General features: G+C 39.8%; 1 protein-coding gene across 2 annotated transcripts in view; it reads right to left on the bottom strand.

The window, feature by feature from the left end:
* The window catches only part of spag6 (sperm associated antigen 6), a 137,909-nt gene that overhangs the window by 66,664 nt on the left and 45,632 nt on the right, over nucleotides 1-25,613 (bottom strand). For both annotated transcript variants that reach the window (XM_063042394.1, XM_063042393.1), the window contains exons 3-4: nucleotides 15,396-15,562; nucleotides 14,023-14,206 (exon numbers count right to left, since the gene is read on the bottom strand). In XM_063042394.1, the coding sequence (XP_062898464.1) occupies nucleotides 14,023-14,206; nucleotides 15,396-15,557 (346 nt within the window). In that variant the 5' untranslated portion in view covers nucleotides 15,558-15,562. The remainder of the gene's footprint in view (nucleotides 1-14,022; nucleotides 14,207-15,395; nucleotides 15,563-25,613) is intronic.

The following is a 25,613-nucleotide window of genomic DNA, read 5'->3' as shown; positions in this document are numbered from 1 at the left end:
TACTCATAGGAATACAAGCCTAGCACTATCAAACACTTTTCATATGTTCCAGTAATGGGAGACTCTAGGACCAGAGGGCATGGACCCAGAATAAAAGCACATCCCTTTAGAACAGAGATGAGAAGGAATTTCTTTCGCCAGTGAATCTGTGGAACTTATTGCCACAGAAGGTTGTGGAGGCCGAGTGATTGGGCATACTTAAAGCAGAGGTTGATTGACACTTTTATTAATCGAGAGTCTAAGTTCATGGGGAGAAGTTAGGAGAGATGAATTTACAAGGAAAAATAAATTAGCCATGGACAGACTTGATGGGCAGAATGGTCTAAAACTGCTCCTACGTCTTGTAGTCTATCGTTTTATACCTATCCTTGTGTCTTCAGTAAATTTAGCAACCCACCTATGATCCACTACCCAAATCATTTAAATTGTGTAAAGCCAAGGCTCCCAACATCGATCCCTGCAGCATACTATTCATTATATCTTGCCAATTAGAAAAAGTCTAATTTATGCCTACTCTCTATGCTGTCATCCTGTCATTCTTGTAGCTATGCCAGCATGTTACCTTGTACGCCATGAGAATTTATTTCACACAATAACTTTTTATGTAGCTTCTTCTCCAAGGCTTTCTGAGAATCTAAGCACTGTGCATCCAACAGTTCCAGTTTACTCACAGCAATATGCTACTTCTTCAAAGAATTCCAGTTGCTCAAACATGATTTCCTTTTCACAAGATTCTGCTGACTGTGCCTGATTCTCTTAAATTTGTTATAATGTTTTTAATAATTGTTTCTACATTCTCCCACTAACAGATAATAAACTAACTAGCATGTAGCTGCTCCCTTTCTATCTCCTTCCATTTTCTATGAAAAAGAGCTTCCCCTAAACTCAGTGAATTTTAGAAAATTAAAACAACTTATAAATTAGGGGTTCCCAACCCAAAGTCAGCAGACTCCTTGCTTAATGGTATCAGTGCATGACATAAAAACTGTTGTGAAACCCTGTTGTGAATCAACATCCACTTCTTTATAACATCCTAGGCTGAAGTCCATCAGGACCAATGGATGTAGCAGACTGCAGTACCAGCAATTTGTTCTGTACCACTTCCTTAGTGATTGTAATTTACTGTGTTTTTCCCCCTCTTCTTTCCAGTTCCCAGTTTATAGTTACAGTATTTCTGGGATCTACAAACGTTTGTAATTTATATGCTCTAGTGAAATTAGATCCTGTTTATTTTTGAGCCATGAGTCAGTCATAAAGTACAGCGACATGCTCTTCAGCTCACGATGAACATGTAAACCATCAATTACCTATCAACACTAATGCCATTTACCAGAACTTGGTTCTTCTGTTGTTGAGAGATTTTTTTTGTTAAAATTTATTTTTTTTTACAAAATGTTATCTATGCACACAAAGGCACAAACACAGTACCTATAAAGAAGTATTCACCTCCCCCCCCCTTAAAAGTTTTCATGATTTATTGTTTTACAACACTGAATCACAGTAGACTTAATTTGGCTTGGTTTGATACTGATCAACACAAACTCTTTTGTGTCAAAGTGAAAACAGATCTTTACAAAGTGATCTAAATTAATTATAAACATAAAACACTAAATAATTAATGAGACACACCAGATCATCACTGGTGCAGCCAACTGGTTTTATTAGCCACACAATTAAATGAAGATCTGCTTTTAGAGACCTATGTGTAGTCAAGGTGTTTCAATTGATAGTAGTAAAAATACACAGGTATCTGGAAGGTCCAACTTCTGAGTCAGCATCCTGGCAAACACTACACCATGAAGACAAAAAAAAAAACACCCCAAGCAACTCCGCAAAAAAGGTTATTGAAAAGCACAAGGCAGAGGTGGATACAAGAAAATTTCCAAGTCACTGAATATCCCTTGGAGTACAGTTGTCAATCAAGAAATTGAAAGAATATGGCAAGCTTCAGTAGCTGAGATGGGAGAGACTGCACATACAACAACTGTTGCCTGGGAGCTTCACCAGTAGCAGCTTTATGGGAGAGTGGCAAAGAGAAAGCCACTGTTGAAAAGAACCTGCATGAAATCTTGGCTAGTTTACCAGAAGGCATGTGGGAGACTCTGACGTCAGCTGGAAGAAGTTTCTATGGTCTTATGAAACCAAAGAGGAGCTTTATGGCCATCAGACTAAATGCTAAGTTTGGCATAAGCCAACACTACACAGCATTAATGTCACACCATTCCTACCATGAAGAATGGTGGTGGCTGCATCATGCTGTGGGGATGCTTCACTGAAGCAGGCCCTGGAAAGCTTGTGAAGGTAGTGGGTAAAATAAATGCAGCAAAATACAGAGAAATCCTGGAGGGAAACTTGATGCAGTCTGCAAGAGAACTATGACTTGGGAGAAGATTTGTTTTCCAGCAAGACAATGAACCCAAACATAAAGTCAAAACTACACAGGAATGGCTTAAAAACAACAAACTTAATTTCCTGGAGTGGTCAAGTCAGAGTCCAGACCTCAATCCAATTGAGAATTGTGGCTGGACTTGAAAAGGGTTGTTCACTCATGATCCTCATGCAATCTGACAGAACATGACCAGTTTTGTAAAGAAAAAATTGGGAAAAATTGCAGTGTCCAGACGTGCAAAGCTGATACAGACCTATCCACATAGATTCAAGGCTGTAATGGCTGCTAAAGCTTCATCTACTAAATACTGACTTCAAGAGGGTGAGTACTTATGCAATTATTACTTGGCATTTTATATTTGTAATTAATTTAGGTCATTTTGTAGAAATGTTTTCACTTTGACACAAAAAAGAGTATCTTTCTATTGATCAGTGTCAAAAAGCCAAATTAAATTCACTGTGACACGAGGAATTCTGCAGATACTGGAAATTCAAGCAACACACATCAAAGTTGCTGGTGAATGCAGCAGGCCAGGCAGCATCTCCAGGAAGAGGTACAGTCCACAGGTTTATCCACAAACCTGCCTGTCCTGGCAGACCTATTGTCTCAGCTTGCTCCTGCCCCACCAAACTCATTTCTGCATACCTCGACACGGTTTTATCCCCCCCTTGTTCAATCCCTTCCTACCTATGTAAAGTGACACTTCTCACGCTCTTAAACTTTTCGATGATTTTAAATTCCCTGGCCCTCACCGCTTTATTTTGACCATGGATGTCCAGTCCCTATATACTTCCATCCCCCATCAGGAAGGTCTCAAAGCACTCCGCTTCTTTTTGGATTCCAGACCTAATCAGTTCCCCTCTACCACCACTCTGCTCCAACTAGCGGAATTAGTCCTTTACTCTTAATAAATTCTCCTTTAGTTTGGAGGAAGTGGGAGGAGCCAAAGGTGTAGCTATGGGCACCTGCGTGGGTCCTAGCTATGCCTGTCTTTTTGTTGGCTTTGTGGAACAGTTTATGTTCTGAACCTATTCTGGTATCTGTCCCCACTTTTCCTTTGCTACATTGACGACTGCATTGACACTGCTTCCTGCACGCATGCTGAGCTCGTTGACTTTATTAACTTTGCCTCCAACTTTCACCCTGCCCTCAAGTTTACCTGGTCCATTTCCGACACCTCCCTCCCCTTTCTAGATCTTTGTCTCTATCTCTGGAGACAGCTTATCCACTGATGTCTACTATAAGCCTACTGACTCTCACAGCTATCTGGACTATTCCTCTTCTCACCCTGTCTCTTGCAAAAATGCCATCCCCTTCTCGCAATTCCTCCGTCTCCACCGCATCTGCTCTCAGGATGAGGCTTTTCATTCCAGGACGAGGGAGATGTCCTCCTTTTTTAAAGAAAGGGGCTTCCCTTCCTCCACCATCAACTCTGCTCTCAAACGCATCTCCCCCATTTCACGCACATCTGCTCTCTCTCCATCCTCCCGCCACCCCACTAGGAATAGGGTTCCCCTGGTCCTCACCTACCACCCCACCAGCCTCTGGGCCCAACATATTATTCTCCGTAACTTCCGCCACCTCCAACGGGATCCCACCACTAAGCACATCTTTCCCTCCCCCCACCTCTGCTCTCCACAGGGATCGCTCCCTACGCGACTCCCTTGTCCATTCATCCCCCCCATCCCTCCCCACTGATCTCCCTCCTGGCACTTATCCTTGTAAGCGGAACAAGTGCTACACATACCCTTACACTTCCTCCCTTACCACCATTCAGGGCCACAGACAGTACTTCCAGGTGAGGCGACACTTCACCTGTGAGTCAGCTGGGGTGATATACTGCATCCGGTGCTCCCAATGTAGCCTTCTATATATTGGCGAGACCCGACGCAGACTGGGAGATCATTTTGCTGAACACCTACGCTCTGTCCGCCAGAGAAAGCGGGATCTCCCAGTGGCCACACATTTTAATTCCACATCCCATTCCCATTCTGACACGTCTATCCACGGCCTCCTCTACTGTAAAGATGAAGCCACACTCAGGTTGGAGTAACAACACCTTATATTCCGTCTGGGTAGCCTCCAACCTGATGGCATGAACACTGACTTCTCTAACTTCCGCTAATGCCCCACCTCCCCCTCGTACCCCAAACGCTATTTATATACACACATTCTTTCACTCTCCTTTTCTCCCTCTGTCCCTCTGATTATAGCCCTTGCCCATCCTCTGGGTCCCCCCCCCCTTTCCTTCTCCCTGGGCCTCCTGTTCCATTATCCTCTCATATCCCTTTTGCCAATCAACTGTCCAGCTCTTGGCTCCATCCCTCCCCCCTCCTGTCTTCTCCTATCATTTTGGATCTCCCCCTCCCACTTTCAAATCTCTTACTAGCTCTTCCTTCTCGGCCTGAAACGTTGACTGTACCTCTTCCTAGAGATGCTGCCTGGCCTGCTGCGTTCACCAGCAACTTTGATGTGTGTTGCTTAAATTCACTGTGATTCAATTTTGTAAAACAATAAAACATGAAATCTTCCAAAGGGTTGAATACATTTTATAGGCCTGTATATCAATAGAATTTTAACTTGCCATTTGGGTCACCACTACCAACTAATGAGCTAATGAGATGGCCTGTCCTGGGATTGTCTGTGTGCACATTGGGGAGAATAGGACTTTCACTCTGTTTGCTTATTGCTGTTATCCTGCTGCTGCTGTTGTTGTTCCTCATGTTGTTCTGCAAACATGGCGGGCATGCTATGTCAGCCACAGAATGTGTGGGGACAGCTGCAGGCTGCCCCCACCCATTATTAGGTTGTACTGGTTGTTAACACAAATGATGCATTTCGTTCTATGTTTCAACGTACATAATTAAATAAATCAGAATTTCACTCATGTAAGTTATAACATTTATTTTATGAAGTCCATAGAAACACGAGTATTCATTTTGCTTTTGCTGTCCCAATAAAATCTCTCTCAGGATATCTAAGTCCTGCAACCAACAAACTTATTCGTAAGGCCAGTGATGTTGTGGGGATGGAACTGGACTCTCTCACGGTGGTGTCTGAAAAGAGGATGCTGTCTAAGTTGCATGTCATCTTGGTCAATGTCTCCCATCCACTACATAATGTACTGGTTGGGCACAGGAGTACATTCAGCCAGAGACTCATTCCACCGAGATGCAACACTGAGCGTCATAGGAAGTCATTCCTGCCTGTGGCCATCAAACTTTACAACTCCTCCCTTGGAGGGTCAGACATCCTGAGCCGATAGGCTGGTCCTGGACTTATTTCATAATTTACTGGCATAATTTACATATTACTATTTAACTATTTATGGTTCTATTACTATTATTTATGGAGCAACTGTAATGAAAACCAATTTCCCCCGGGATCAATAAAGTATGACTACGACTATGACTATTCTTCTAATGCTGGAGATTGGTCTCCAAAGAACTTAACTTTTATTCTCCTGCAATGGTCATCTACCATCTTTTGCCACGATTAACAACAGTACAGGGGATCTTTCAGAATTCATTCTGAAAAGACAAAAGCCTCTGCAAAGACACATGATTTATGGTTAACAAAATAATAGTTTCAGATAGCTTTTTTAAAACTGTAAAGCAAGTAATTGCAAGGCACAAGATCAAACAATGTATAAATAAAGCAAACGATGATCAATAGAAGAAAAAGAGCATGAACAAAGCTAGCCAGAAAAATAGCATACAAGCTGATTCAAACTTTGTTTAAAAAAATTAAACTTTTTTAAAGTTTCAGAGTACATTTATTATCAAAGAATGCATAAATCATACAACCTTGAGATTTGTTTGCTTATAGGTAGCCACAAAGCAAAAAACCCGAAAGAACCCAATAAAAAAAATAAAAGACCAACATTCATTATGCAAGTGAAAGGGAAAAAAAAAACACACAAATCATGCAAACAGCTAAAGCAAGCAACACCATTCCAACCAAACTGAGTCCTCAGATCCAAACTCCGAACAGCCCAGTGTAGGCCCAAAAGCCTTGGCATCAGTTCATCATATTAGCAGGCACTAAGCATAGTAGCCACAACAGTCTTCATAGCCCCAGCACCATTGACAGAGGAGTGACCATCGCAGACAGCAAGCAAGATTGGCTCTTGTCTCTGATCCTGACACCCTGACTTTCCAGTCTATCTGGACTGGCATTTAAATTGTCCAAACAATGGATTATATCTTGCATTAGGACCCGGTAACCACCGCAGTACAAGGCTCCGGCGCCACGGAGAGCAGAGTGAACGTCACAGAGAGCAAACAAAATTAACTCTTGCCTCCAATCTGGGCCAGTGTTTAAATTGTCTAAATAGTGGATTATAGCTTACATTAGAACCCAGGAACCACTGCTGAGAAGGGTTCAGAGCCTAGGCTATGCTGCCCAGCTACTTGGTCTGGGCCCAGATTTCACCGTCCAGCCCAAAAACTCTCTCAACTTCTTTAAATCAGCTTGGCACACAGAGTGAACCAACCTCGCACCCAAGCCAGTTGTACAGGCATCAGAACCCTTCTGTCCCAACTCCTCCTCTTCAAATGGCTCACTCCATCTGTGTCGATTCTGTAACACACCAACATGGCTCATCCCCCAAACTCGCTTTGCCATTGCTCGCCTCTTCTTTGTTTGTATTGATAATTTAACACAATTTACTGCAGAAAAGATGTTGCTAGTAATGATTTTGGTTGAATTTCTTGCCTTTTGAACTACCAGTGAGCTGTCACACGCATTTGGTAGCTCCATCTTAACCGGAAGTTTGACACCATCACTTTATTTAAATGCTTTAATAAAATGTTAGTCTTTTTTAAGAAAAGGATTTTAGGGAATCAATAAGAGAACAGGAGCAAGTAGAGTAATTAAACAGGTGTTTTACATCAGTCTTCATTGCAGAGAAAACAAGTAACACTACAGTAGTAAGTCTGAATTGTGAACTGGAATGGAGGAACTTGAAAAAATCACTAGGGAAGCGGTACTGAGCAAACTGTTAGAGTTATGATCTGAGAACTCTCCAAATCCTGATGGCTTTCATCCAAGGGCTACAAAAGAAGTGGCTAAAGAGAAGTTAAGGCATTTAATTTTTCCAAAATTCTCTACATTCAGAAAGGGTTTTATTAGATTGGAAAATTGAGAATGTAACTTAGTTCAAAAAGACAGAAAGCAAAAACACAGACCAGTTGGATTAACCACAGTCATAATGAACATATTAACATGATATTAAGGCACTTAGAAAAATTCAAGATAAACAAGCAGAGCAAATATAGTCCTGTGAAAAAGAAAACATGTTTAATCAATTTATTGAAATTCTTTTAAGCAGTAACAGGTGCCATGAATATAACAGGACAAGTGCATGCCCTATAATTAAATTTCTAAAAGGTATCTGGTGGGGAGCTGCCGCAAAGGTTATTGCAGAATATAAAAGCTCCTGGCGCAGGTTGTAACATATTAACATAGATACAAGTTTGGCTGGCCAAGAGGACACAGAGTATGCATCATTTTGTCTTGTTGGCAAGATGGAACAGGTGATGTGCCATAGGGATCAGCACTGACTTACTCTATTTTACATTAATGACTTTAAATGAAGGGAACCGAAATCACAGTTGCTAAAAGTTGCTGATGACGCAAAGAAAGGCAGGGAAGTAAATTATGAAGGGGTAGAGGAGGATATAAGGGCTGTAGATTTTAAGTAAGTGGACCATAATCTGACAAATGGATTATTATATGGGAAAATGTGAAATTGTGAATTTTGACAAGCAAAAATAATTTTAAAACATATTAGCAAACTGGTGAGAAATTGAAGAACACCAAGATGTAGAAAAATCTCGGTGCCCTGGTGTACGATTTGAGCAAGGCTAGTGTTCTGGACTCTGGAGGCGCAATTTGTTTTGTATGAACGGTACTTCCTATATGTAAACTGCTTGAAACATTATTTCCTGTATGGATTACGGTAATTTGGATTTCAACTTGACATGGTAGAAAGATATCATCTCCATCCTCTCTTCATTTGCTATTGCAACAGCAATATCTTTTCATAAGTAAGTTCTCATTAAAAAAACTACTGGCTCTGGTGATTTTTGAGAAGGGTTTTAACTCCCTGCCTAGATTCGTGCACACACACCGTGAGGGCACTGGACCTACTATACAGGTACTGCCAGGAATCTGAAAAGCTTATAGATGCCCAACATTTATTCCTAGCAAAACTGAACAGAGAAGTATGGAGGTTTTGCCTCAGTTACACAGAGCATTGGTAAGACTGTATCTGGAGTAATGTATATACAATTGGTATCCTTACTTAAGGAAGGAGATTAATATGTTACCAACTTAGAGATGGTCTATTTGCCCAAAACCTGGAAAAAGCAGTTTGCCTTATGGGAAGAGATTGATTGAGCTAGCCATGTGTCTATTGGAGTGAAGAACAAGAGAAGACAAATGAAATACAGGACATCGTGGAGAATCTTGACAAGGTGGATATAGAGGATACTTTTTCCTGTGGAAGAACTTAAGATTCAGTAAAACCTTCTTCTAAGGGTCATGAGTCTTGGGAACTTCCTTCCACAAAAGGCGATGGAAACAGATTCTCTCTAAATATTTTTAATATTTAATATTTAATAGTAGATAGATTCTTGATCAGGTGGAGGAATGAGAGTTGGGAAATTTATGGGATGCAGATGGGAATGCAAAGTTTAAAATAAAAATTAGAAATAATACACATTATCTAAATGAAAAGTGATTGCAGAGTTCCAAGATGCAGAAAAATCTGATGCATCTTATACAAGGCTAGCATGCAGGTATAATTTAAATGTGAAATTAGGAGGCATGAAAATTGATGTTGCTATTGATAAAACAGTTTTCCAAGTCTATGGCAGGATAGAAATCAGATGAAAAGTTAGGTGGAGCATTGGCAGATAGAATTTAAACCCAGTAAGTGCAAGGTGATGTACTTTGTAAAGATAAATAGAATATAATAAATACATATGCAAATACATATATGTTTGGCACCAAGGAATGTCCATGTCTATATTCCCCTGAATGTACCAATACTGATCAATAGGGTGGTGGCGATTGTAGTGCTTGCACTCGTATGTTGGGGCATAGCAAATACATTATGGGACACAAATTTACAAATCACTGGTTTGGCCACATTTGGAGCTCCGTGTGCATTTCTGGTTGTCACACTCTCAGAAAGATAGCACTGCAGGAGAGAGTGCAGAGGAGCTCTCTCTACTATAATGCTGCTTAGACTGGAAGATTTTAGCTTCATGGAGAGAACAAATCGGATGGAGGCTGAAGGGTAATCAGATAAGATTATGAGAAGCATAAATAAGGAAAATATTAATATGTTTTTCCATGTTACAGGTGTGAAAAACAAGAAGGCATGGGTTTAAGATGAGAGGAATAAGTTTAATCCCTCATATTCCCTTTTAGTTTTTTTTTAAAAACAGAGGATCATTGACATCTGGAATGTGCTGCCAAAGGAGGTGGTAGAATCAGTTAAAATTACTACATTTAAGAGGCATTCAGAGGCAAGACTTAGAAGGATATGGTCCTAATACCGGCAAACAGGATTAGTGCAGATGGGCATAAAAGTGGATGTGGTGGGTCAAGTGGACAGTTTCAGCACTGCACATCTCTATGACTATAGCTCCAATGCTAGGGCAGACAGTACGGCATTGTCCTGCTCCAAATACTTATGTTCATACATATGCAAGCAAGAACACAAGAAACAGAAACAGTAGATCACAAACAAGAGAAAGTTTGCAGATGCTGAAAATCCAAGCAACACAAGAGGTCCTGATGAAGTTTCTCGACCTGAAACGTTAACTCTACTCTTCCCCATAGATGCTGTCTGGCCTGCTAAGTTCCTCCAGCATTTTGTGTGTGTTTGTTGACAGGAGTAGATCACATGGCCATAGTAATTCAGCCTTGAAAGTTGCACACATACTTACCTCACAACCATTTCCAAAAGTTTTCTCCTACTCTTTAGCCAACACAAGTGAATCAGGTAAAGTTGCCTAGTTCAAATTTTTGGCACTATGGAGTCTTGATTTTAAAATAGATCTATACATAAAAGCAAGCATATGTTAAAAATATACAGCATATTTTTTGCAGTGCACAGAATTTGGTTAGATAAAACTTAAGAATAGAAAACTAAATAACACCTGGCAATATAATGGCTCTATCTTAAACATAAGAGACTCTGCAGATGCTGTAAATTCAGAGCAACAAACACAGAATGCTGGAGTAACTCAACTGGTCAGAATGAATCCAAGGAGTGGGAAAAACAATCAACATTTTGAGCAGAGACCCTTCATCAGGGCCAGAAAGGAAGGGGTAGAAGCCAGAATAAGAAGGGGGGGGGATGGGGAGGAACGAGTACAAGCTGCCAAATGATAGATGAAACCAGGTGAGGGGGAATGAATTGAGAAGCTGAGAGGTAAATTGGAAGAGGAGAATGGACCATGGAAGAAAGGGAAGGAGGAGGGGCACCAGAGAGGTGATGGCAGATGAGAAGAGACAGGAGGGGAGCCAGAATGGAGAATGGAAAAAGAGGGAAAGGGGAGAGGGGAGGAATTAGCAGAAGATAGAGAAATCTCTGTTCATGTTCTTCATGTTGGAGGCCATCCAGAAGGAATATAACCTGTTGCTCTTCCAACCTGAGTGTGGCCTCATTGTGGCAGTAGAGGTGGCCAAAGACCAACACGTCAGAATTGGAATAGTAAGTAGAACTAAAATGGGTGAAAAAGCTGAAGCTGCCTTTTGTGGTGGATAGAGCAAAGGTTCTCAACAAAGCAGTCTCCAATCTATGTCGGATCTGACCAATGTAGAGGAGGCCACTGGGGAGCACTAAATGCAGCAGATGACCCCAACAGGTTTGCAGATGAAGTGTGACCTCACCTGAAAGTACTGTTTGGGGCCCAGAAAGGTGCTGAGGAGAAGGTGTAGGTAGGTATAGCACATGTCCTGCTTGCAAGGATAACTGCCAGGAGGGAGATAGGGGAGGGAAAAGGTATTTCGAGTGGTAGGATCCCGTTCAAAATGGCAGAAGTTTCGGAGGATGCTGTGCTGGATGCAGATGCTTAGGTAGGCAAGGACAACAGAAATCTATTCCTGTTATGATGCCAGGAACGTGGGGTGAAAGCAGATGTCCAGAAAATGGATGAGATGTGGGTGAAGGCAGCATCAATGGTAGAGAAGTGAAACCCCTTTCTTTGAAGGAGGGCATCTCAAATGCTCTGGAATGGAAAGCCTCATCCTGGGAACAGAAGCAGTGGAATAGCATTTTCACAAGTGACAGGGTAGGAAGAGGTATAATCAAGACAGCTGTGAGAGTCAGTAGCTTACCAGAAGTTATTAGTAGGCAGCCTGTCTCCAGAGATGGAGACTGTGAGATTGAAAAGGGGTGTCCAAGATGACCCAAGTAAATTTGAGGGCAGGGTGGAAGTTGCAGGCAAAGTTGATGAAATTGACAAGCATAGCATGAATGCAGAAAGCAGTCATCGATATAGCGCAGAAAGAGTTGGGGAGCATACCCATTGTCAACTTGGAATATGGACTGTTCCACATAGCCAACAAGAAGGCAGGCATAGCTGGCACCGTGCACAAGCCCATGGCTATATCTTGTGTTTGAAGAAAGTAGGAGCTGAATGACAGATTGTTGAGGGTATAGACCAGTTCTGTTAGACAGAGGAAAGGGGAGGTGGAGGGGAAATAGCAAGAAAGAATCGGAGAGCTTTAAGGCCTTTCTGATAGGGGACAGAAGTGTATAGAGACTGGACATCCATTGAGAAAATGAGACTAATCAGAGCCAAGGAACTTGTAGAAATTGAGAGCATATGAAGGGTCATGGATGTTTTTAGGGGGTGGGGAGAGAGGACTGAACCAAGAGGATAAAATTGAATTGACTTCATTTCTTACACCCTTCACATACATGAGTAAAAATCTTTACGTTACATCTCCATCCAGATGTGCAATGTATAGCAATTTGTAATAAATAGTATGTACAACAGGATAGTTAATATAGCATAGAAATACAATTGCATCAGTGTGAGTTAATCAGTCTGATGACCTGGTGGAAGAAACTGTCCCGGAGCGTGTTGGTCCTAGTTTTAATGCTGTGGTACTGGTTCCTGGATGGTAGCAGCAGGAACAGTTGGTGGTTGGGGTGACTCGGGTCCCCAATGATCCTTCGGGCCCTTTTTATGCACCTATCTCCGTAAATGTCCAAAATGGAATCCGGTATGTGGATACAAGTGAGGCAGATTCAGAAATAATGGACTTAACTGGACAGTCAGGTTTGTGGATCTTAGGTAGAATGGTAGAAACGAGCAGTGCATGGTAAGGGAACTATGATGTTGGTGGCAGTGGATGGAAGATCTCCAGAGTCGATCAGGTTGGTTATGATGCAGGAGGCAATGGCCTTTTGTTTCTGAGTGGAGTCTTTTTCAAGGGGTATATAAAAGGCAGTGTCTGGGGGTTGCCACCTGGCCTCACCAAGGTAAAGGTCAGTTCACCAGACTACAACAGCTATCCCCCACACTTTCTATAGGTCTGATGATGAGGTTGGGATTGACATGGAGAGAGTGGATGTCATGAGGTTTGAACAGGAGTGAGATGTGCAGAAGTCGAAATGGTTGATGTCTCACCAGTTTTAGAGAAAAAGATCCAGAGTGGGGTGTCCAAGAGGAGGTGAGTTAAACATGGGAGACGAGGTCGTCAGTGCGGGGTGGAGAATCCTTGTCAAAAAAAAACAGGGTTGGAGTTGGAGCCAACGGAAGAATTTGACATTGTGACAGGTGCGGAACTCACTGAGGTGCGGGTGCATGGGACAAAGGTAAGGCCCTTAATGACGATATAACATTCCACCTCAGAGAGAGGAAGGACTGAGGAGATAGTAAAGACATGGCCGGGAATAGAGCTAAGGGTCAGAGGGGATTAGAGAGTTGGAGGGGGTCAGGGAAGAGTTGAGGTGTTGAGGGCAAGTTGGGTGGGAAGAAGATGGGGGTTCAGATGAATGGAGAGAGCACAAAGGGTAGAGGGGAGCCTGAGAGACCCAGGGTTTGGTGGGGAGTAGTAATAGGAGAAGAGTCACAGAACCCGGCAGTAGTCAGAAAGATCTTAGCCTGGAGGTGGAGGCAGTCAAGGTCACAGCTGAGCCTTCTGCCTATAGCTTACCACACAACCCTTAAGTATCATGGGCAGCCTGAAAATATGTGCAATTTGTACTGTCAACTGGAGATCATATTTTAGTAGGCTTTGAGCTTGGATGGGTATATAAAGGGCATATGTACTTCAAATATGTAGTCAGATTACCAGTGGATTTAATGCATGACACATCTTAGAATGTTTCTTGCTCTCAGATTAACAAAAGCAGCATTGTCAGATTTTTAATAAGCAGAAGTAACAATAGGCTTAGTTTAAATCAAGACAAAATTTGAGACACATTCTCTTCCTCTAACCTGCAACATTTCAGAAGATCATTTTATTTGCATTTGTGAAGTGCTGCTTAGCTGGCTCCCCTTTTCATTGCGTTGCCATAGAAACTGAAGATATCTGTTCACAAGAGTTAAGTGCTTTAAAAAACGAAAGCCAGTGTACAGACAAGCCCAAGTGCTTCTTACCTGCATTGTGGCGTGCAACATATCCCAGTGCCCAAGCTGCTGCTTCCTTCACTCCAGGATCAAACTCTTCCAAACAGATCACTAGTGCATCCAGTGCCCCACAATCCACCACAGCCTGGGCTAATTGAGGAGAATGCTTGGCCACGGCCCTCAACACAAAAGCTGCAGCTTTCTTGTAAAAACGCTTTATAAAAATAAAAGTAGTTGGTAATTGGTTTACCCAAATAATTCTTAATTTATAAATTTTAAATCCATTTTTGTTAGGAAGAATCCAAATAACTACAGTGCATCATAAGTGCATCTAAGTTTTTTTCTACCAATTGATAATTTTCTTTAAAAAAATTCACAAATGGCAGTTCAACCAAGTTGGTATATGAATATGCACTTCCATAACAGTTGATACAATTACATCATGTCTAACAATCCCTTTTCACTTGGTTAAAGGAATAACATACTATACCACAAATGAATAATACATTACAAAAGCTTATATTATAGTTTGCAGATCATTGGGTGCTGCAGAGATCTGCAAGGTAAATGTGGTGGCTCTGAAGAAGGGGTTTGCGCATGCTGATCTGTGATAATCATTTTCATTAAATTTACTCAAAATGGTTTCCTTGCAGAATAGCATTCATATAGCATATGACAAGTGAAGTGATTGAAGTTTTCAAGATGTATCAGAAACTACAATGAGCAGCACCAAAAAGTGAATCCTTAATGTCTTGAAATTAACTAGACTGCAACATCTGTTTCAGTGATCAATGGAGACGAATATAGATTTACATAATCTTTCCCTTTTGAGGAAATGTACTATAATTTTAAATTTAAAATGTATATCTGAGTTCAACAAGTGTGAATTTATTACTGTGTTTGAAATGTATGAAAATTGCAATTTAATAAGCTTCTCTTCTAAACAGGTTTGAAATAATGTGTCATCACTGTAATCATCAACCTAAGTCAGGAAGGTAGTTTTGCCCAAGGGACAAACCAATTGCTTACATGCGCAGCTAAACTCTACATGAACTGGCTAATTAGCTTCCTTCACTTGCCCTCAGTCACTAAACTATGATAGGCCTTTTGTGACCCTGCACTAATCTGCTGGTGCCCTCAATGATCCTAGCTAACCACTGTCTCACAGCTGTCTGACAAACTAAAAGCCAATGTGCAAAGCCTTGGAACAGACAATTTATGCTGTTTTTAAACAGAATCCCTGCAGTAGGGGAAAAATATACAAGACCATTTCATAGCTGAAATACAGCTGATCACAACACATGCTTTCTTTCCAAATTGTACAAAACTGCTGAGTTCTACCTTTATGACTAAACCAATATTATCTCATTTTATATCACAGAGAAAAAGAAATGTGATCTTACATTTTGTTCTGCTAGTGAATACACCAGCTGTGGAAGAATGTCTCCCTTAACAACAGCCTCAGCCAGATCATCATTGTAATTGGCTAGACGTCCTAGTGCCAATGCCGCTGTCTGCTGAATGCTTGGAACTACATCTAGTAAGAGGGGCCTCAAAAGAGACATCACACCTAAAAGAGGGAAAAAATGTATATTTAAGTTTATCCTAAAATACTGTGCCTTTAAAATCAATTTCCAATTAATCCCATGAATTCATCAACTTTTTTTTTAGTATTAAATAAGTTTTGCTAGATAAATGCAAAACAGATGTTGGAGATTTTGGAAGAAATCATGAAAAACGTAATCAAAATGTTATAATCATCAAGTCACTATTGTTATTCAAGTAACTTGAAGTAAAATAAGAATTGCATCTTCCATGATAGCCAACTTTTGCTACACATTTAGACCACCAGCACAAACTTTTCTAGATGTAAAAGTAAAAACAGTACACAAACTAAACATTCCTTTCTAAAATTCATTAGATCCTTACCTAATGCCATAAAACTGCTTTGTTCAAATACAGAAGGAACACCTGCCAAGGAGTGATACTGATGACTTCATCTTCACTGAAAAGACATCTCCTATCCAAAACCGCTTCAACAACCTTGCCTATAACACGCAAATCTTACACCACATAAATAACTGTCAATATAAATTAACAAGGCAAAAGGGAGCTTGTTATTCTACCTTCATAGCTATCGAGCTGTTAGAACAAAACCTAATGATACTTCAGTAATTAAGTAAAACTGTTCTTTTGTATTATAATAAGGTTAATATGTTGCAAGGCTCCCAATTATTTCTTTACCTGGGGAAAAAGGCTCAATTTTCAGAAATTTTTGGTCTAATTTCTGTTTATCCAAGTTAAGGTTATGGCAAAATAGAACCCACTAAGTAACATTCTATATCATAATACTATAGTCTTTAACATTAACAAATAGACAGAGGTACATCAGGTAAAATATTAATTTAAATTTTGTATTTGATCCATATTATGTATTCCTGTTGCACATTATGTAGAAAAAATCATACATCTTTGCTTTGTAGGGAAACTCTTGGTGCAAGAATAGTATGTGGTAAGAAGTGAAGGGCAAATTCATGAAAGTTTAGGAAATTTTTTGCTAGATCAACATAGAATCATACAGCATGGAAACAGGCCTTTCAGCCCAAATGGTCTATGCCAACCAATATTCTCATTAAAGCTAGTTCTATTTGCCTGCATCTGCCCCATATCCCTCCAAACATTTCCTATCCATGTACCTGTCCAAGTAGCTTTTCAATGTTGTTAAACTACTTCCTCTGATAGCTCATTCTATATATGGACCATCCCTTGGGTGGAAAAAGTTGCCCTTTAGGTTCCAATTAAATATCTTCCTTTCAGTTTACACCTATGCCCTTGATTTTAATTGAACAAATTATAAAGAGAATAAGACTGAGAAGACTGCGCACTCACACCATCTATGCCTCTCACAAATGCATACACCTCCAAGATCAGCCCTCCTTCTCCCACACCCCAACGAATAAAATCCTAACCTCTCTCCACAACTCATTACTTTGAGTCCCAGCAATATCCTCGTAAATCTCCTCTGCACTGTTTCCAACTTAATGACAATTTTCCCATAGCAGGGTGATCAAAACTGAATACAATATGTGGCCTCACTAACATCTCAGAACCAGAATCAGGATTATTATCAACGGCATGTGACATGAAATTTGTTAACTTAGCAGCAGCAGTTCAATGCAATACTATAATATAGGAGAAAAATAAAATTAAAAAGTAATAAATAAATCAGTTACAGTATACATATATTGAATAGATTAAAAAATATGCAAAAACCAGAAATACTGTGTCCAAGGGTTCAATGTTCATTCAGGAATCGAACGGCAGAGGGGAAGAAGCATCTTGTACAACAGAAAAATATTGCAATGTTTATACTCAATTTTCTGACTGATGAAGGCCAGCATGCCAAACTTTCTTCATCACTTCTGCAAAGCCATTTTCAGTGAACCACGTACTAGGTTCCTCTGTTCCCCAGGGTCCTATTGACTGTGAAAATCTTACCTCCCAAAAACATGTTGAGGAACTAACTAGCTAGAAGAATATTTTACATTTTTTAGATTTGGGAAGGATTAGCCAATAATCCTATTGTAAAGGAATCTTTAGGGAGGAGTGGCTGTAATATGGTAGAATACTGGACTACATTATTTTCAAATTAAATCTAATCGAAAATGAGGGACTTAAAGGAAACTATAAGGATATGAAAAGAGTTGGCTGTGGCTGGTTGGGAATATACAATGAAAGGTTAAACATGTGTATAAGAAATAACAACCATTCAAAATAGTAAAGCACAAGTTGTGACTAAAAGTCCTTTAAAACACAAAAACCAAAAAGAAAAGTATGACTGACAGGAGAAAGTATATATACAGTTTAATCCATGAAAGGAGCTTATAAAATGGTCTGAAGCAGAAGCAGGCCTAAAGATTGAGAGCATTTTGGAACTAAAACGGCACAGGCCCAATGTTATATTTAAGCTTGCTGATGACACCATTGTCATTGGCTGAATCAAAGGTGGTGACAAATCAGCATATTGGAGGGAGATTGAAAATCTGGCTGAGTGGTGCACAACAACCTCTCTTTCAATATCAGCAAACAAGGAGCTGGGAAGTCTATGAGCCAGTCCTCATCAGAGGTGGAGAGGGTCAGCAACTTTAAATTCCTCAGCGTTATCATTTCAGAGGATGGGTCCTGGTCCAGCACGCAAGTGCCATTACAAAGAAAGCACAGCAGCACTTCTACGTTATTGGAAGTTTGCAAGGATTTGGCATGTCATCTAATACATTGGCAAACTTCTTTAGATGTACGGTGGAGCGCATACTGACAGGTTGCATCACGGCCTGGTATGGAAACAACAATACACTTGACCAGAAAAGCCTACAAAAAGTAATGGATGCAGCCCAGTCTATCGGGGTAAAGTCCTTCCCACCATTAAACACATCTTCAAGGAACCTTGTCACAGAAAAGCAGCATCCATCAAAGAACTCCACCACCCAGACTATGGTATCTTCTCGTTACTGCCATCAGGAAGGAGGTACAGGAGCCTCATGACCTACACCACCAGGTTCAGGAACATTTATTACTCCTCAATCATCAGGCTTGTAAACCAGAGGGGATAACTTCACTCAACCCAACACTGAACCATTCCCACAACCTATGGACTCACTTTGAAAGTCTCTTCATCCCATGTTCTCAATATTTTTTACTTCTTTATTTATTATTTTGTTTTCTTTTTGTATATTTGCACAGCTTGCTCTCTTTTGCACATTGATTGTCCATCTTCTGTGCAGGTTTTCATTGATTCTCTAATGTTTCTTTGTATTTACTGTGAAAGTCCACAAGAAAATGAATCTCAGGATAGTATATGGTGAAGGTAACTTTAATAATAAATTTACTTTGAACTTTGAAGAAATTAATTTTTTAAAAAGTCAAGATAGAATACAAGAGTAGATAGACAGAAAACAAAATACCTACTGCAAATGCTTCTATATGCATTTTAAAAGGAAAAGATTAGCAAGGACAAACAGATAAAATAATTTATCTTGGGGAAATATGAAAATGGTAGAACAATTAAACAGCTTTCTGCAAGGTTTCACCACGTTGCCAGGAATATTATAGAACCAGGAATTTAATGAAAATGAAGTAGTAAAAGAAATAACACACTCAATGATTCAGAAACAGCTTCTTCCCCTCTGCCATTTGATTCCTAAATGGACATTGAACCCATGAACACTACCTCATTTTTAAAATATATATTACTTTGTTTTTGCACGATTTTTAATCTATTCAATATACATATACTGTAATTGATTTACTTATTTATAATTTTCACCTTTTCTTCCATATTATGTATTGCATTGAACTGCAGCTGCTAGGTTAACAAATTTCATGACACATGCAAATGATAATAAACCTGATTCTGAATTAGTATGAAAAACTAAATAAGTTGATGGGCTTGAAAGCTCATCAATTCTGAGTATTTAGCGACTGTCTCACTTCAAGGACTCTATCTTGTTAATTCATACTCCTTATTTATTGCTATTCATTTCTATTTGCATTTGCACAATTTATTTTTCATTGATCCTGTTTACAGTTACTGTCTTATACATTTGTTAAATATGCCTGCAGGAAAAAGAATCTCAGGGTTGTATGTGCTGACATATATGTACTCTGATAATAAATTTTACTTTGAACTTTGATCTACATTCCAGAATAATAGACATAAGCAATAGAAATAGTTAATGCTCTAAAGATGAGTGGGTGTGGGGTTATCATCTATCAAAATTCTCTAGTTTCTGGAATCATTGCTGTGGATGGGAAGATAAACTATTTAAGAAAGGAAGGAGAGAGAAATCAAGGAACCAACTGAGCTCTTAGTTCAGTATCAGTGACAGAATACATAAAGGTTTTAATCAAATAACACCTTGAAAAGAGAAAAGGATTGAGTCAGCATGCAGTTACAAAAAGTAAATCACATTTGTTTCAATCGATTGTAGTTCTTTAACAAAGGGATCTTGTAGAACAAATAAGGGAAAGCCAGTGCGCGTGGTGTTTGGAAGGATCCCATACAGTTTATTAGTCAGCAAGGTTAAAGAACATGGAATATGGGTTAATACACCAATACACAATGACAATTGGTCATGAAATAGAAATCAAAGAGTGGAAGTTCTCAGATCAGCGGGCTCTTACTAGTGGGTACCACAGGCATCATGCTTGGACACTGGCTAGTCACAAACAGTTTGGCCAAATATACCAAAAGTTTGGTTATGATATTAAAGTACCAGGAATTAAGAGGATGAAAGAAGATATAAAACTGAGTGAGAGTGGGCAAGAATGTGACAGAATATTAAGTGGAAAAATACCAGGTCTTGTTCAGTGAATGATACACAAAATCTGAATATTTTTTAAATGGTGAGAGACTGCAGGGATCTAAAAACAGAAAATGTGAAATGCATATTTAAGTTTGCTGACGACACCACTGTTGTTGACGAATCAAAGGTGATGATGAATCAGCATATAGGAGGGAGATTGAAAATCTGACTAAGTGATGCCACAACAATAACCTCTAACTCAATGTCAGTAAAAACAAAGAGCTGATTATTGGTTACAGGAGCATGAACCAGTCCTCAATAAAAGATCAGAGATGAAGAAGATCAGTTACTTTAAATTCCTTGGTGAAGGAGGATGCTTAGTGAGAATCCTGCTCTTGGACTACAGTTCAGCATTCAACACCATACTTCCCTCCAGGCTCGACAAGAAGCTCAGAGACCTTGGCCTTCACCGTGCCTTGTGTAGCTGGTTCTTGGACTTCCTGTCAGATCGCTGGCAGGTGGCAAGTGGGCTGCCTCACCTCTGCCCCTTTACACAGGTGCCCCTCAGAGCTGTGTCTTAAGCCCCCTCCTTTAATCTCTGTATACCCAGGACTGTGTCGCCATCCACAGTTCCAATCTGCTAATTAAATTTGCTGATGATACTGCACTGATTGGCCTAATCTCAAATAATAATGAGACAGCCTACAGAGAAGTCATCACCCTGTCAAGAAAACAACCTCTCCCTCAATGTCGCAAAAACAAAGGAACAGGTTGTGGACTACAGGAGGAATGGAGACAGGCTAACCCCTATTGACATCAATGGATCTGGGAACGAACAGCTTTAAGTTCCTTGGCATACACATCACCAAGGATCTCACGTGGTCTGTACATACCAGCTGTGTGGTGAAAAAAGCACAACAGCGCCTCTTCATCTCAGAGGGTTGAAGAAGTTTGGTATGGGCCCCCAAATCCTAAGAACTTTCTACAGGGCACAATTGAGAGCATCTTGACTGGCTGTATCACTGCCTGGTATGGGAACTGTACTTCCCTCAATCGTAGGACTCTTCAGAGGGTAGTGCAGACAGCCCAGCGCATCTGTAGATATGAACTTCCCACTTTTCAGGGCATTTACAAAGACAGATGTGTAAAAAGGGCCCGAAGTATCATTGGGGACCCGAGTCACCCCAACCACAAACTGTTCCAGCTGCTACCATCTGGGAAACAGTTTTGCAGCATAAAAGCCAGGACCAACAGGCCATCAGACCGCTTAATCCATGCTGATACAATTGTATTTCTATGTTATACCGACTGTCCTCTTGTACATACTAATTATTACAAATTACTATAAATTGCACATTTAGACAGATGTAATGTAAAAATTTTTTACTCATGTTCATGAAGGATGTAAGTAATAAAGTCAATTCAATTCAAGTACCATTACAAATGAGGCACAGCAGCGCCTCTACTTTGAGAAGTTTGTAAAAGTTTGGCATGTCATCTAAAACTTTGACTAATTTCTATAGATTTGCCATGGAGAGTATACTGACTGGTTGCATCACACCTGGTATGGAAGTACTGATGCCCTTGAAAGGAAAAGCCTACAAAAGGTAGTGGATACAGCCCATTCCATCACAGGCAAAGCCCTCCCCACCATTGAGCATACCCACAAATTGCAGTGTTGCAGCAAAGTAGCATCCATCATCAAGGACACCAACCATCAAGGCCATGCTCTCTTCTCTCTGCTGCCATGAGGAAAGATGTACAGGAGCCTTAGATCCCACACCACCGGGTTCAGGAACAGTTATTACTCAACAATCAGGCTCCTGAACTAGAGTGGATAACTTCACTCACCCAAACATTGAATTGATTCCACAATCTATTAATTCAGTTTCAAGCACTCTACAACTCGTGTTCTCCATATTTATTACCCATTTAATATCTTTTTCTTTTTTTGCACAATTTGTTGTCATTTGCACATGGGTTGTTTGTCCATCTTTGTTTGTGTGCAGTTTTTCATTGATTCTATTGAGTTTCTTTGTACTTACTGTGAATGCCTGCAAGAAAATGAATCTCAGGGTAGCATATGGTGACATAAACAGTATGTACTTTGAAAATAAATTTACTTTTGAACTTTAGACTAGCTATATCACAGCCTGGTATGGAGGATCCAAAACAAAGGATCATAAGAGATTGCAAAGGGTTGTAGACTCACCCAGCTCCATCAAGGGCACAACCAACTCCACCAGACATGCCCTTTTCTCTTACTACCAAAGGGGAAGAGATGCAGGAGCCTGAAGACCCACACAACAATTCAGAAATAGTTTCTTCCCCTCCACCATAAGATTTCAGAATGCTCCATGAATCCATGAACACTATCTGGTCGTTCCTTTTTTTCCCCCGCACTCTTTATTTATTTTGCTGTTTATTATGTCCTTGTATTATACAGCTGATTTAGATTCAGATTGATTTATTTATTTATTTATTACATTTCCATCGAAACATCAGGAATCAGAATTAATATTACAGTATGTCATGAAATTTATTAAATTAGCAGTACAATGCATTCATGATAAAGATAGAAAAATAAATAACAGTACGTATATATACATGTATATTAAATACTTAAATTAAAAATAGTGCAAAAACCAGGGAAAAATGTGAGGTAGTGTTCATGGGTTCAATGTCCATTTAGAAATCAGACGGCAGAAGGGAAGAAGCTGTTCAATACAGTGAGTGTGTTGTTTGTGTACACAACCAACACAATCTAAGGATTTGATGGGGGCAGCCTGCAAGTGTTGCCACACACTCTGGCACCAAAATATTATGTACGTAGGATGGCTGTCTCCAAGCCTCCAGTAGACTTGCAGGCATCGGGCCTCTGACTTCCTCAGTGGACTTGCAGAACGAGGGTTTTGGCCACTGGGCCACAGTCTCCAGATTTGCCAGATTTGGTCTTTAACCTTTGGGCTTCTATGTTCAGTATTGCCTCCAGGATTTACCATCAACAGGACCTAAACTCCAGGCCTCAAATTTCAGACTCACCAACTTGTCAACCTAGGGGGTCACTGGCCTTGTGTTTCTAGCCTGCGCATATCACCAATCCCGTGTCTGGGGATTGTGTCGCTGACCTTGGGGGAGGGGAGTCTTCATCCACAGCACTTGGCGACATGACACCCATCCACAGGGATCACTAGTTTTTGACCACAGAGCACTCCAACCTGGATTCCAGCCTGACCGCCACCTTTCCCACATCCCTGTTCCTAAACCCTAACCTGACCCCTAACTCCCCACTCTGTCACCAAAACCATTCCTATGAACCCAAAACAAAACCTCTGAGCCATGACCTTGAAGGACACCAGAACTTGGTGCCATCTTGGCCGCCATCTGCCACAAAGCAACAAGTTTCTAAATCATACAAGACAGTGATAATAAACATAATTCTGATAACATACTCACACAAAATATATTAAACAAGGTTGGAGAGCTGCCCCATAATGTTGTGCTGTTGTGATAATAATGGACTTTTGGTTGAAAAAGTGTCAGGATTGGGTACTAAATATTCCTGGATATAAGGTGTTCAAGACAGATAAGGAAGGAAAGAAGAATGAAGAGCAGGTATGGTGACACTATTGATTAAAAAATACTGCAGTGTTTAAGTGTAATTCAATAAGTACTGCAATGGCCTTTAAGGAGATGGTTTAGGTATATTCCAATGAGGAGGAAAATTAGAGCAAGTTGAAACCACAGTTCCCCAGATAACCAAATGAAATAGAGTAAAATAAAAGGGAAAAAAGACAGATGGTAAATGTCAGATTGCTAAACAAAGTGGAAACAAAGCTGCTTACAGAAATTTTAAAGGAGGCAAAGGAAAGGAAATAATAAGAAAAAAATACAAGAAAACAAAGGTTGAAATATCTTCTGTTGTTATGTACACAGTAAGTGTGTCATAGGAAAATGAATAAGGACCAAAAAGATAGAGTAATGGTACTTCACACTGGCCTTTATTAAGGAAGCTGAAGCTCTGCATAGAAAAAAAAATGATGTACTGATGGGCTAAAAACTGATGAAAAGGGGGTGGGGGAGGGTACTAGAAAAGCCAGTTGCACTTAAAATGGATAAATTACTTCCCTCTCTGGATGGCACATGTCCAACATTGCTAATTAAGGGTAGAAATTGCAAAATATTGCTCATAAATTTGCAGACATCTGTAGATGGGGTGGTACATGAAAATGACAACTGCAAAATGACATGCTTGTTCATCAAAGGATGCAAGGATAAATCCAGAAATTACAGGCCTGTCAGTTTATTCTTAGTGCTGGCAAATCTTCTAGAAATGGTATTCAGGAATAAAATTAAACCATTCGGTATGGTTTGAACAGGAAATATTAACATGAAGTTGTTAAAGACAAGATGGTGTTAACTAATTTGGTAAATTAAATTGTTAAATTAAGTTTGTTATACAGGTATAAAGCATAATAACCAGATATGCAGATGGCACAACATGGAAATGTGAAAATAGTCATAGATATTAGATGTAGCATTCTAGTGGATTGGACAGATATATACCAGATGAAATTTTAAACAAATTACTCGACGTTGTTCTACAGTTTCAGCAATACCAATAGCTGGGGTTATATGTGCATAACATCTTTAAAATTGAGAAAGTAGATTTAAAAAGTCAAGAGGATGCTGCCCTTTTAAGACTGCCATAAACTACAAGGAAGTCAGGGCAAACCTCTATTACTGCTGGTGTAGGTACAGTATCTATTTCTGGATACTTTAGTTAATTTTAGGAAAGATATGAAGTTTTTACAGACAGCACTAAAAAAATTCTAATATGGTTTCAAGTATGAGAACTCTACTTATCCTAATTTATTTAACTTCTACAGTGAAACAAATGGGTATGAAAAAGAAACTACATACTTTAGATTAGAAAAGGTTGGAGTACTATTCGCCTTCTTCCTAACCTGTCTCCTGTTCAAAAGGGTCCCATTTTAAATACGTAGTAAGTTATGTGTCAACATAATGTTGAAAATATATAGCATGCAACAGATTAATTCACAAATCTGATAAGCACTACAGGGTTCCTACAGAGTGGATTCAAAATATCAGAAACATTATTAGATAGACTAAATTTTGTATGGTAACATGGCTTCCAAAGTCAATCAATAACATTGGTATTCAAGATTTGTAGTCGCCCTTTTGTTCCCCCATTATTGTAATTCATATGCTGATGACATTGAAGGCTATTGTAACATGATAAAATCTTGACTGTATAACTTACTGTAAATGAGCTTTGTACATTCTTGCATTTATATA

This window comes from Mobula hypostoma, chromosome 3 (assembly GCF_963921235.1).
Source record: "Mobula hypostoma chromosome 3, sMobHyp1.1, whole genome shotgun sequence".
Taxonomy (NCBI): domain Eukaryota; kingdom Metazoa; phylum Chordata; class Chondrichthyes; order Myliobatiformes; family Myliobatidae; genus Mobula; species Mobula hypostoma.
This window is presented reverse-complemented; position numbering and strand designations above follow the sequence as displayed.